General features: G+C 38.9%; 1 protein-coding gene across 2 annotated transcripts in view; it reads left to right on the top strand.

Moving 5' to 3' along the window:
* Nucleotides 1–512: 512 nt before the first annotated feature.
* The window catches only part of LOC143041543 (protein UXT-like), a 36,752-nt gene continuing 22,848 nt past the window's right edge, over nt 513–14,416 (top strand). Inside the window, exons 1-4 of one of the 2 annotated variants that reach the window (XM_076213539.1) lie at nt 513–629; nt 9,484–9,601; nt 9,782–9,934; nt 10,079–10,467. In XM_076213539.1, the coding sequence (XP_076069654.1) occupies nt 9,534–9,601; nt 9,782–9,934; nt 10,079–10,277 (420 nt within the window). In that variant the 5' untranslated portion in view covers nt 513–629; nt 9,484–9,533 and the 3' untranslated portion in view covers nt 10,278–10,467. Of the gene's footprint in view, nt 630–9,483; nt 9,602–9,781; nt 9,935–10,078; nt 10,702–12,700; nt 12,799–14,416 lie in introns of those variants that run through there. The other variant, XM_076213538.1, reaches the window with a different exon arrangement.

Raw genomic sequence — 14,416 nt, 5'->3', positions numbered from 1 at the left:
TAGGCCGATATATGAGTTGCCTCTTCGCCTGGCCAGGGCTGTCTGGAACCAACGCAAGAAGCACGGAGCGTATCCCGGGAAACGAACTCACGACCACCTGCACATGAGTTCGACACAGTATCCACTGGACTACCGCGTGGCCCATGACACTCAAAACCCCAATATACAAACATTATACAAAATAACACTATACAAAAATAAGAAACATTTATCCATGGCAAACGAAATCTCATTATACTATGAATAACGCTACAATACCCGATACATATTACACATACCCAATTAAAAATATTATATATATATATATATATATATATATATATATATATCACTGTACAAAAATATGAAATAATTATCCACGGCATATGAAGTTTCACAATATTATTAATGACTATTTAAAATTCCCGCCTATTTACTATTACCTCATTGCTTTGATAAATTGTTGAACTATCTCTAATATAATTTTATTTTATACCATTTTACATAATATCATAATTGCATCAAAATAAGAAAAAAACATATATAAGTGTTCCCTTATTCCTATGTAAACTTTACAATATGCGTTTGTCAAAGTACCCTATGAGAGAGAGCTGTCAGGACTGTCTGTCTTAGAACTGAAAATAGTTTATGTAAGTTCACGTCTTATGAGCTAGCAGGGTTATTCGATTAGTAATATCCACTGTCGTTGTCTGAATAGGTTTTTTATAGTAAAATAGTTCATGTGCTAACAGAAATTAGATAAAAAATGTGATGAAGGTTAGAGTTGTCACTACTATCGGTTTGTAACTGTTCGTTACGTACTCGAATTAAATTAATTTTATTGCCGTACAGTTAAACTCATTACAACCACTGATTCTTTGATGATTTTGATGTATATAGTATTATTTCATGGTAAAATTCCAGAATCAAGCTACATGTATTTGTCAAAATAGCCGATAAAAAGCTATCAAGACTGATATTATATTTACAAGTTACACTAGAACAAATAATAATTATTTGTTCTAGTGTAACTTGTAAATAGTTGATGTAAGTTTACATGTTATACAAGTAAGCAGGATAATTTGATTAATAATATACATTTGTTTTCTGAATAGGTTTTTATAGTATAATGATTCATGTGCTAACGGAAATGAAGAAAAACTGGTGTAGGTTAGAGTTGTTATGATCTGGTCTGTTCGTTACCGTCTCAAATTAAGATATTTTTCTTGCTTTTCAATTAAACTCATTTCAACCACTGGTTCTTTAATGATATTGATGTATATGGTATTATTTCATGGTAAGATTCCAGAATCATGCAAACACTGATAATTTCCATGAAACTTGTGTTGTCCAATAACTCCTAACCCTCCTTACCTATTTATAACCTTACCTAATCATCTAATTTAACCATTCCATAGAAGAAATGTATCTTTCAAATACAAAGAATATTTTTTTTGCGTGATACAGAAATAGAACCATTCATTCACCTTAAATCAGTTTGTTAGTAATTATTTGATTAACCAAATGCAAGGCAATTTACATTAAAACTCAGAATCATGTTATGATGTTGCAATGAAGATTTTTTATTGTTTTTATTATTATTATTATTATTATGCACGCATGGTTTGTTCCTAAAATTAAATTTTTCACCAAACCTCCCCATAATCTATTCGTCTTGAACATGGTGATTTTTAACAAGCTTTATTTTTACTGTACAATGAGTTTAGAAAGGAAAAACCTGGGAGAAGGTTATATCTAGGAAAATTATCTGCACAAAAGTTTTAAAGAAAATTCCAAGGGTATTAGTTCAGATGAACTAATGCTGGAAGTCCTACTCACAAGTTATATTGATTTTCAAGCAATATTGAAGGCCTACCTTAGGGAAGATTCATCAAAATTCAGAGAGAAATTAAATATGCCAACACAGTCACAGAGTGGGCATGACCATAGACACAACCATGCAATCATCTCTGAAGACACTGAACACTTCATCCTACACTGCCCCACCCATTCAATAACAAGGGAGAAACACAATATTACTTTAAGTGTGGGCCATTCTGGTGACTGCCAGTTACCTAGGAGTTGTGGGTCTTCTGTATGAGAGATCTAGGGCAACAGATTGATTGATTGATGCCAGTTATGAAACTATTATATCACTGGGCCACATCAAAAATGCAACATAAGTGACAATATGATTTTCCAGACCAATTTTGTGTGCTGAACACTGTGGTGGTGTTTGTTTTGCTCATGGGGATCTAGTGTTTGTGTTACACAGCATGTGTTATAGTGCTAGGTGCATAGGCAGCTGTGTATGTATTATTACTGTGTAATATCCATGTGTAATCATTGACTCTGTCTTATATTTATTTCTTTTGATGGAGATTAACTGAGGGATACCACAGACTTGCAAGAACCATCCTGACTCGTTGTGCTACATATGCGGAAAGTACACACCCTCAAAACAGAAATGCACTCTCACATCTTCAGTAAAACGTCTGTATTGTGCCTACTTTGCCATTGAACTAGGAGATCAGGACAAGCCATGGGCTCCTCACATTGCTTGTGTGAACTGTATTTCTGGGTTCAGCCATTACATAAGAATGAAGGAGACTGCAAGAGACCATAAGGCCTACACTAGGCAGATCCGTATCCATCACCACCTGTCATCCCCATCCATAAAGTTGTCTAATCATTTCTGAAAACAACTGATAGTTTCAGTGCTTACTATATGGTTACTAAGTCTATTCCATTTATCAACCACCCTATTAGTAAACCAATTCTTGCCTATTTCCTTCTTAAATCTAAATTTGTCCAGTTTAAACCCATTACTGCGAGTCCTGCCCTGTTGTTTTAATATGATGACCTTGTTTGCATCAGCCTTGTTAAAGCCTTTGATCCACTTGAACACCTCTATTAGATCACCCCGCACTCTGCGTCTTTCCAGAGAGTGTAATTTAAGGTGTCTAAACCTCTCTTTGTAAGGTAGATTTATGAGCCCATGTATCATTTTCATCATTCTCCTCTGTACTGATTCTAGTGAATTGATGTCCATTCTGTAGGACGGAGACCAAAACCGTACCGCATAGTCAAGGATGGGTCTAACAATTGCTAGATAGGGTTTGATAATTACCTCTGCACTTCTATTCGTTACCATCCTAGCAATGAAACCTAATGCTCTGTTAGCTTTATTCCTGGCACTAATGCACTGTTTCCTGGTTTTAAGGTCCAGACTCACTAGAACTCCCAAGTCTCGCAATCAGTTTTTTCTAAAAGCGTGTTATCTAAGCTGTATCTATTTTCGGGGTTATGTAGCCCAACGTTTAACACGCTACACTTAGAGATATTGAAGTTCATTTGCCATTTCACCGACTATGTGAACAATTTGTTAAGATCATCCTGCAGAATCTTTGCGTCGTCTCCTGACCTAATTTGGCGTCCTATTTTAGTGTCATCTGCAAACTTACTAACATCACTATTTATCCCATCATTTAAGTTGTTTATGTACATAATGAACAGCAAGGTACCCAAAATGAAGCCCTGGGGAACCCCACCAGTAACATAACCCACCTAGATTTTACTCCATTTATGGCGACCCGCTGTTTTCTGTTACTGATCCAAGCTCTAATCCATTATAACACTTTTCCTCCTATGCCATGGGCTTTGATTTTATTTAGTAGTCTCTGGTGTGGCACATTGTCGAACGCTTTGGTAAAGTCATTTAGTAGTCTCTGGAGTAAAGGGAAACATAAGTCAATGCTATTTGGTATACCAATGGTTTGGCGGGAACTGAAAAATCACCATGATGACTGCTATTTCTGTATGGTGAAACCACTAGGGAGGAATACTAAAAGCATGAAACACATTAAATGTCCAAACATTCCATCAGCTATGTGACCTGTACCACACAGTGATGACGTCCCATTACCAATTTGTTCTGAGAATGTGCATCATAGCAGTTCAAGTAACTCTTCGAGCAGATGTGTATGAAGAGTTTCACCCTACCGGGATCCCTAGGAAAAGCTCTCAGTTGTTTGAACATAGTGAGCTAGATGACCTTGTTCAAGATCTTGGGCTGTCAAAAGAATCTGCACAATTGCTAAGCTCAAGGTTAGCAGTGAAAAATCTTTTGGGAAGCAGTACATACTTTGCAAAGAAGCCAGGCAACATCTGCTGATATACCAACACACAAGAGAAAGTCTAGAAAGTGTGCCTTTCAGGGAGAATAGCTGGCCTCAAATATTTTAACACTATTGTGATTTTCGTAAGCAGATATGTGTGTAACGTACATTCATCATGATTATGTTTCTTCTCATTAAGATAACATGGCCTGTCAACCTCTGTTTGCCTTTACTTACCTATATAAATTTACAGGAATTTTATAGACCTGGCTCAGACACATTTCTACATGACATGATAAACCTGAATCATTTAGTTTTGGTTATTACAAAAAAGTGAGAACCTCCCTGAAAAATTTAGTATAATTTAATTTCTGGATTCAGCATGCTAAACTCTAATGGGGAAAGGCTAACGGCATCTTTGTTGCAAGGATTTTTTTTTTTTTTTTTTTTTTTTAATGCAGCCCAATGATTCAAAAGTATACAATGACAGAATTAGGCTGATTTTACCATGGTTTCTTCTCCTTATTACCATTAACCACTTCCATATGATGATGCCTATATAGGTGTCATGAGGCAAGAGTGGGTATATGAGGATGCTGGCGCTGGCACCTTAATTATATTTATTTTGAAGTTGTAGCTAAGTGACCCCCATATTCTGTGAACTGGCTTGATCATATTTTCTGTGGTTATTAATATTCAGAGTGAAAGAGAGTGAGTAATACAGCTGTAATTTTGTATTTTATAATGTGAGTATTGTGATGCATCATCATACATCAGACAGCTGTTACCATGAGAATTTGACTCGTATTGAAGAGGTTAAGCGGTCATTCAACAACTCAGATTTGTGTATACAATAGATTCTTTACCTACACATAGGTTTCTGTCATGTTTAATAATCATGTAATATGAAAATGTGTACTATTGGTATAAACCCAGAAATAATAACATATTTCTTGTTTTATCATGTTAAATCCAATTTGTTTTCAGAATTTCTCTGTCACCCATGGTATTCTTGCCCCAGCATACTTGCCTATCAGTGAAGATAAACAGTAATGGACAATTGACTTGTTCATTATTTACTGTCTAATGTATTGGTTGCATGTTATTGTGATGTTAAAATCTCGGTAGCATGCAGTTGATAATGGAGGGTCTATATGGGGTGTTCCTATGGACCAGAGGCCAAATTTATAAAAGATCGTAACCCATGAGTCTAGACATGAATCTTCAAAATGGTGGAGATTTTACCTAAATCCCTATGTCTAGACATAAGTATTTAGGTCACCGACACAGGGATTTAGGTAAAATCTCCACCATTTTAAAGATGTCTAGACTAAGAGGCTAAGACCTTTTATAAATTTGGCCCCAGAGTTGTACATCATTTTGCCTGTGTGAAAGGAAAACTCTATTCATAGAGAAATTATGCTACTTTATTATACTATGACTGTCCCTCCATGATGCTGTTTGCCCCCAACTCTTAATACTCTCCTGTACCACCTCTCTGAATATACATTTCCATTTTCCTTGAACCCTGTGGTAGGCAGAGAAAGAATACTGTCACCAAGGGTTCCCACTTGAATTGTAAAAGGTAACTAAAACAGGATAAAAGATAGGACAAGGCATCCTAATCTCTGTAGCCCCAAAAAGGGGACATTTAAAAAAATAATATATATATATATATATATATATATATATATATATATATATATAGGACAAGGCATCCTAATCTCTGTAGCCCCAAAAAGGGGACATTTCTAAAAAAAAAAATATATATATATATATATATAGGCATAAGAGGGTCTGGGAAGAGTTTTCCAACCAAAACCCTAAAGTTTGGGTCTTTTAATGTGCGTGGGTGTGGTACAGATGAGAGTAAAAGGTAAGAGATGTGCAGTGTGTTTGTGAGAAGAAAGGTGTTATGGCATTAAGTGAAACTAAGTTGAAAGGGAGGAGCGGGTTTGAGTTTGGGAGTGTAGTGGGGAGGGTGTCAGGAGTGAAGAGAGGATGAGAGAAAGAAGGGGTGGCTCTATTAGTAAGTGAAGAAATAGATGAGCATGCGTTGGAGTGGAAGGAGGTTTCTTCAAGGTTAATGTGGATGAAGGTGAAACTGGGAAGGGAGATGTGGGCCTGGTAGTGAAAAGAGTATAGAGGAAAGGAAGGTTCTTTGGATAGATTTAAATAAGTGCATAGGGGGTTTAGGGAGAAATGTCAAGCTAGTGATATTAGGAGATCTCAGTGCTAGAGTAGATGAACCAATAGACAATGGTTGGGAAGTGTGGAGTGCCAGGAAAAAATCTTAGTGGAGAGTTGATCGTGGCAATGTGTCTAGAGAATTGATGATAGCTAACAGTGTTTAGGAAGAGTCAAGCATAAGTACACATGGGAGAGGATGGTGGATGAAAGGGCTATAATGGACTATATAGTGGTACCCAGGAGAAGAGTTGGATGTCCATGTTCTTAGGGGAAAGAGTGGGGGGAAATCACATCATTTTTTGGTGGAAGGTAAGTTGAGAGTGGAGGATAGATGGAGAAAGAGGAAAAGGACAGAAGCCAAGGAGATGCTTAGAGCAAACTGTTTAAATAAGAAGGAAAAGGAGCAGGAGTACAAGGAGAAGTGTGGGAGGTGGTGAAGGATAGAGTGGAAGTTAGTGTGGAAAAGGAATGAGGGTGTTTCAAGGAGGAAGTGACAAAGTGTGCAAAGAATGATTGTATATGGAACAAGAAGGGTGGGAGGGAACAGAAGGAAAGGTAGTGAGTGATGGGATGAAGGTAATAGAATAGAAGTGAGCATTCAGAGACTAGTTACAAAGTAGGATGAGAGAAAAATATGATAAGTATAAAGAAAAAAGAAAAGAAGCAAAATAAAATATAAGGGGCAAAAACTTTTTTTTTTTTTCTCTCTTTATACATACATACATATACCAAGGCTTTTTCCCCCTTACAAGGGGGGTAGCCAAAAAGAAAAAGGCATAAAATCATTCCCACCCATTCCATCCCTGAATACACTCCACACCCCTCCACCCTCCCTCTTATCTTAGCACCTCCTGAATGACGGGTCATCCCTGCACCTTGTCCACTGCCCTGGGTCAGAAGCAGTGTCGCAAGACACAGCACATCCACAGCGAGGCCGCTTCATTAAATTGGCGACCCCCCTTCTCTGTCCCCCCATTGCATACAATGAGAGGACGGGGAGAAATCCCTTCTGGCTGCGTCAAATTTTGCTCACACATACTACCTCACCCCCCATCCACCCGCCCATTCCACCTCATGCAATCACATCATCCATATACAACCATTCTTCATTCACCCCTGTCTTCTGTCCTCTCCCATCCTTCCTCAACAGACATTCCCCTGGATTTGGAAAAAACTTATGGCAGAGTGGAAAGGAAGGCACTGTAGCAGGTTTTGCAGATTTACCTAGTTGTATTCTGCGGGAAGAGGAGCTATGTTCGTGGTGTCCCACCTTTGTATCTCGCAGTGTCAAGTTTGCTTTTAAACTCATGAATGGTTTTTGCGCACACTATTTCCTTGTCCAGTTTGTTCCAAGTGTCTACCACTCTATGTGGAAAACTGTTTTTTTCAGATCTCTTCTGTAGCTATGTTTTTTTATTTTCTTTCCATGTCCTCTTGTGCTCCTCCTGTCCCAGTTTAACAAGTCCTCTCTATCAAGTATTTCTGTGCCTTTCATGATTCTGTAGATGGTCAGTAGGTCACATCTCTCTTTTCTTTGCTCCAGAGTCGGTAAATCTACTTTAACCAATCTCTCCTCATGTGACAAGTTTGGGAGTGCAGGTGCCATTTTTGTTGGTGCTCTCTGAATTCTTTCTATTTTCTTTATATTCTTTTTGGTACTGGGTGACCACAATGTCACCGCATATTCTAGTCTAGGATTTATCAGTGTGACCAATATTTTTTAAATTATTTCTTCGTCCAAATATGGGATTGGGGGGAAGCTGTTTAGAGCAGTCAAGAGTTTTTGCGAGAGTAGAGCCTATGCTAGAATGGGGAATGGAGAAAACGAGTGGTTTGAGGTAAAGGTGGGAGTGCGTCAGGGCTGTGTCATGTCGCTATGGCTGTTCAATGTGTACGTGGATGGGGTGGTGCAAGAGGTAAATACGAGGGTAACGGGCAAGGGATTGGAGATTGTTAAAGAAAATGGAAAAAAAGTGGAAGCAGATGTTGTTTGCTAACAATGCTGCACTTGTAGCAGGGTCAGAGGAGGCATTAAGGAAAAGTATGCAGTAAGAGAAAGTTGAAGACATGTGGGTAAAAGTAAGGTGATAAGATGTATGAGTGTAGAGGATGGCAGTGAGTTGGAAACAAGTGTAAAGGGAGAGAGGCTGGAGGAAGTGAATAGCTTTAGGCATTTGGGGTCGCATGTGACAGGGAAGGGAGGAATGGAGGTGGAGGTAAATTGTAGATTGAGAAGCAAGTAAATGCCTTGAGGGACTATAATGTTATGAGAAATAGGCAGCTGGGAATGGATAGAAAGAGGAGATTGTATGAAGGGGTGATTTTGCCATCGGGATTGAATGGGGCAGAGACTTGGATTTTAAGAGAGGAATAGTTTAAATGTGTTTGAGGTGAAATGTCCGAGAAGTATGGTAGGGGTTATTAGGTTGGATAGAGTGAGAAACAAAGGGAGGAGAGCAGAAGTGGAAAAGGAGATAGCAGATAGGGGTGATGAAAGATTATTGGGATTGTTTGTACACATGGAAAAAGTAATGAAAGATTAGTAAAAGAGATATGGAAGGAGTGAACTTAGGGGACGACCAAGGATGAGATGGATGGATAGGGTGAAGGACCCATTGAGCAAAGAAGGGAGAAGGCACAAGATAGGGATGAGTGGAGAATGACTATGTATGGATGATACTGTTTTGCAAGGAAGCAGGTTGGATGGAGGGGTAGGGATGTTTGTGTGAATGATATTTCGATGCAGCCCAAAGTGATTTCTCCCCATCATCTCTCTTTCTGCATAGAGGGAGGTTGTCATTTAAGTGCAGCAGCGTTGCTATGGATGTACTGTGTCTTGCTGCATTGTGTTTGACCCAGGGCAGTTGTTGGATGCAGGGACGATCCATCATCCATGAGAGTGGAAAAAAATAGTTGAAGTAGGTAGATTCCGATTCCAGTCTGGAGACTGAGTTCCAGCTCAGAACTGTACCTGTAGATGGGTGACAGGAAGTAGGTTTGTGCAGAACAACCACAAGCAGGTACTTGTTGTTGTCCCCAAATTAAGTAAGATATGAGGAAACATTGGGACTCCATTATTTCTTTTCATATCATTCTCAATACTCGTATGATTAATATAGCTTTTTACAGAGTAATAGAAGCATGTTTAATGTTACAGTTGGTCATGAAATTAATTTAGTTGATTCTCTCACAATAGGAATAACAGGGAAGCCAGTTTTTTAATCTGGTTTTCCAAAGCAACGTGATATGGACTATGATGAAAAGATAAAGAAATATGAGCATTTCCTGAATGATGTCCTTCGCAAGGATTTGATGTATGTAGATTATAATTTTTTTGCGTTTAACATGATATGTATTTATAAATACATTGTTATTTATAGGTAAATATTTGTATTAGGTAAATATAGGCACCACTGATGAGAACTAGCATAAGGTAGTCTTGCAGTGGCAGACTGAATTATCTTATCTTAATTCATAAATTCTATTCTCAACAGGGTAGTATTAGAAGAACGTGACAAGCTATATGAGTCCATCGCAGAATTCTCCCAACTGAAGCAAACTATTAAATGCATCCAGGATTCCTCTACTGAAGATGGATTGAGGAGTCAAGTTGACCTTGGTTCCAATTTTTATGTTCAAGCTCATGTGTAAATAGAATTACCATTTTTTATGAATGATTTTATTATTCTTATACTTTCCTTTTTTTTTTTTTTTTTTTTTTTTTTTTTTTTCTCTAATCAGTTAGCATTCATTCTCATTCATTTACTTGTTTGTTCTTTTTTCTTTTTCAGACCAGATGTTTCATATATTTATGTGGATGTTGGTTTAGGATTTCACGTTGAGTTGACTCTAGATGAGGCTGTGAAATTTTCCCAAAAGAAAATTGATATTCTCACAAAAAAGGTTGAAGAATCAACCAAGAAGTCTGCCAAGATAAAAGCCCAAATAAAATTTGTGCTTGAAGGGTTAAGAGAATTGCAAAAGCTATAAAGTCTTAGTATTCAATAAAGAATTCAACTATTTTAGTAGCGCTCTGCAACATTGCTGTTCCAGTACTGTACTGGACATGGCTCATCCAGATGTTCCAGTAAAGTCTGTGGATGTAAATTATTCAAAGATTCTATTCTGGAGTTTAGCCTTCCTTTTTATTAATTGGATAGGGCCTTTGCTATGTGGGAAATATGCAGACACCTCTTTTGACTTCGTGCCTGCATCAGACATTCCCTCACAATTGATTGGTTTAATTGGATCTAGTGTGACACATGAGAAATGGTGTCCTCATGTGCCAACTCAGCTAGATAATAGAATAAAAATCCCAAGCAATTTCAATCAAAGTTTTGATATTGCACAAGTCAAGAATTACCAGTACAAAGATGGAGCATATAGTCCACGACATTGTCAGTCTCGATATAGGGTAAGTTCTTCCAGTAGTATTTTTAATGCACATGCACAAACACATCATTTAGCCACTTTTTACAGTTTGCATGGGAACAAGGTGACAGTATGCTTTTCCCTTATCAAAGGATGCTTAGGAAAAATAATAAGGTGGAATGATAAGATTGAGAGAAGTGAGTAAATGTCTTCGGGTATTAAAAAGTGTGATGAGAAATAGACATTTGGGAATGGATGCTATGAGGAGACTGTATGAAGGAGTGATTGTACCGACAGCACTGTACAGGGCAGAAACATGGAACATAAGAGAGGAATTTGAATGTATTTGAGATGAGGTGCCTGAGAAGTATGATGAGGGTTACTAGGCAGGATAGAGTGAGAAATGAGGAGGTGAGGAGGAGAACGGGTGGAAAGGGAGCTGGGAGATAGGGTTGATGAAAGAGTATTGGGATGGTTTGGACACATGGAAAGAATGAGTGAAGAAAGATTAGTAAAAGAGGTGGGGAAGGAGTGAAGATGAGGGGAGTTGACCTAGGATGAGATAGATGGATGGGGTTAAAAGGGGCATTGGGAAAGAGGGGAATGTCTGTTGAGGAAGGAAGGGAGAGTACAGAAGATAGGCTTGAATGGAGAATGGTTGTGTATGGATGATGCTGTGATGCAGGAGGTGGAGTGGGTAGGGGATGGGGGTTGAGGGAGTATGTGTGAGAAATATTGACACAGCCCAAAGGGATTTCTCCCCGTCTTTTCCTTTCCAGCATGAGGGGACAGAGAGGGGGGTCTCCAATTTAATGAAGCAGTCTTGCTGTGGATGTGCTGTGTCTTGTGACACTGCTTCTGACCCATGGCAGTAGGCAAGATGCAGGGATGACCTATCATCTAGGGTGCCAAGATAAGAGGGAAGGGAGTGGAGTATGTAGGGGATGGAATGGGTGGGAATGGTTTTTATGCCTTGTTTTTTGGCTACCTCCCTTATAAGGGGGAAAAAGCCTTTAGTATATGTATGTATGATAAGACTGGAAAGGAAGGATACAAGTTAACTGATCAGCATTTCTCTGAGTGAAAAAACAAAATGGATAATGGTTATGTTTATTTGGATGTCACTAAAGCCCCAAAACTACTGACTGCATAAGTTGTACACAGTCTGTACTCCATATGGGCCATGCTGATAAGAATTGAGTACTTGCTGGATTCACCTTCCTGATGGCTTTGTCCAAGTGCAGTAAAACACCTTTTCCAGATATGTCCAGGTCAGGCAATAACCAGATGATTTATTTTTTCCAGTTAGGGGGTAAATATACCTAAGAGTGTCAATATTGATAAAAAAAAAAATTATATTGATATCTACTCCCACAGAGGAATCCCCACTAAGCAGTGGTACAACCAGACTTGGCCAGGAGCCTTTTATATGTAGTAGACTTATGTGGCTAGACCTGGCCACCCATACACTTGTTTTTAGTTATGACAAGAACCCATAAATGATGTATGTTTGAGTAGACAACTTAAAAGGTATTCCACCACTTTTCATCTTTTCATATTTTTGTGAATGCTCAATTTGGTTCCTTTTTCACTAACCAGTTGTTGGGTCATTCATATTTATACATTCCTGGTTAAAAGATGCTTTACTGTACTACCTCTACATGTTGCTACATGCACTCATGATGGAGGGAAGGGTTGTCTCACATAGAAATCTGTATTAGTGCTCACATAAGTATGCCACATAATAGCCAGCATTTTTTCATGAAAACCATGGTGCAGTAAAGTAACTCTCCCATTTAGGTAAATAGTTTATTTATGCATTACTAGGGAGTTTGCCATCATTTTGAAAGTTAAAATGAAATCCAGCAGAATATGTGAAAGTGTTTTGAAATAAGGTCAAGTTGAACATACCAAAATATCTGTGGTCCAACTGTGCATGAAATATTATACCAAATAGTATATTGAGGTAGTGATATTGAGGGATAGATTATTTGTTTTACAAACTCCTAATCATGGAACTTCATTCTTATTTTTTTCAACAGATTGCATTAATCGTGCCCTACCGTGATCGATTGGATCATCTGGAAAAGTTCCTTGCATATATGCATCCATATCTCATGAAACAGCAGCTGGAGTACAAGTAAGTTCATACATACATACATATACCAAAGGCCTTTTCCCCCTACATGGGGGGTAGCCAAAAAGAAAAAGGCATAGAAACCACTCCCACCCATTCCATTTCCTATATATTCCACTCCCCTCCACCCTCCTCCCTCCCTCTTATCTTGGCACCTCCTGGATGACAGGTCATCCCTGCATCCTGTCCACTGCCCTGGGTCAGAAGCAGTGTTGCAAGACACACCACATCCACAGCAAGGCCGCTTCATAAATTCGATGACCCCCCTCTGTCCCCCCATGCAGAAAAGGAGTAGACGGGGAGAAATCCCTTCGGACTGCATCAAACTTCCTCTCACACACAAGTAAGTTTGAAGTACAATAAATAGTGTGATGCTGTACACCAGTAAAGAGTAAGAACCTGATGTCATTGAATGTCTCCAAGGTTCAATTGCTTTACCTGTAAACCTGACAATTTTTCTTGGAGATATCCTATCTTCTTTAATAGAACAGCTTTTTCTTCTAACACTAGATAGTTTTGATCTATCCTTCACCAGTAAATTCAACAAGAAAACTTGCATTTCAACTAGTGTTAGAGCAGGCACATTGAAATGAAGTATTCTTTGCTGTCTTCAAATTCCTAACTCCATCTCAGCTGCTAACTCTGCAGGGGATATATTTTCACCCTTATATTGAGGACATTTCTCATGTTTGTGATGATTTCACTGTGAGAGTAGAGCACTGAAAGTAAATATGGGCAAAAGTAATGTGATGAGATGTAATTGGAGTGATGATGATGGCAATTGAATGTGAGTTTGAAGCGCAAAAATTTGGAGGAAGTGGAGTTTCAAATATTATGGGTCATAAGTAACAGTGAATGGATGAGTGGAGATGGAGGTGAATAGTAGAGTAAAGGAGACAAGTAAATGTCTAGGGGGAATGAAAAATATCATGTTTGTAAAAGAAATCAGAGTACATACATACATATACCAAGGCTTTTTCCCCCTTACAAGGGAGGTAGCCAAAAAGGAAAAGGCATAAAATCATTTCCACCCATTCCATCCCTGAATACACTCCACACCCCTCCACCCACCCTCTTATCTTAGCACCTCCTGGATGATGGGTCATCCCTGCACCTTGTCCACTGCCCTGGGTCAGAAGCAGTGTCGCAAGACACAGCACATCCACAGCAAGGCTGCTTCATTAAATCGGCGACCCCCCCCCCTCTCCGTCCCCCCATTGCATAAAAGGAGAAGACGGGGAGAAATCCCTTCTGGCTGCGTCAAATTTTGCTCACACATACTACCTCACCTCCCATCCCCCCGCCCATTCCACCTCATGCAATCACAACATCATCCATATACAACCATTTTCCATTCACCCCTGTCTTCTGTCCTCTCCCGTCCTTCCTCAACAGACATTCCCCTCTTCCCCAAAGCCCCCTTCACCCCATCCATCCACCTCATCCTAGGACGTCCCCTCATGTTCACTCCCTCCACATCCGCCTTCCATACCTCTTTTACTAGTCTTTCTTCACTCATTCTTTCCATGTGTCCAAACCAATCTAATATTCTTTCATCAACCCTATCTCCCAACTCCCTTTCCACCCCTGTTCTCCTCACCTCCTCAATTCTCACTCTATC

Source organism: Oratosquilla oratoria, chromosome 31, assembly GCF_046742065.1.
Source record: "Oratosquilla oratoria isolate Oo_2021 chromosome 31, ASM4674206v1, whole genome shotgun sequence".
Lineage (NCBI taxonomy): Eukaryota > Metazoa > Arthropoda > Malacostraca > Stomatopoda > Squillidae > Oratosquilla > Oratosquilla oratoria.
Note: the sequence above shows the minus strand (reverse complement) of the source record. Positions and strands in the feature narration are given on the sequence as shown.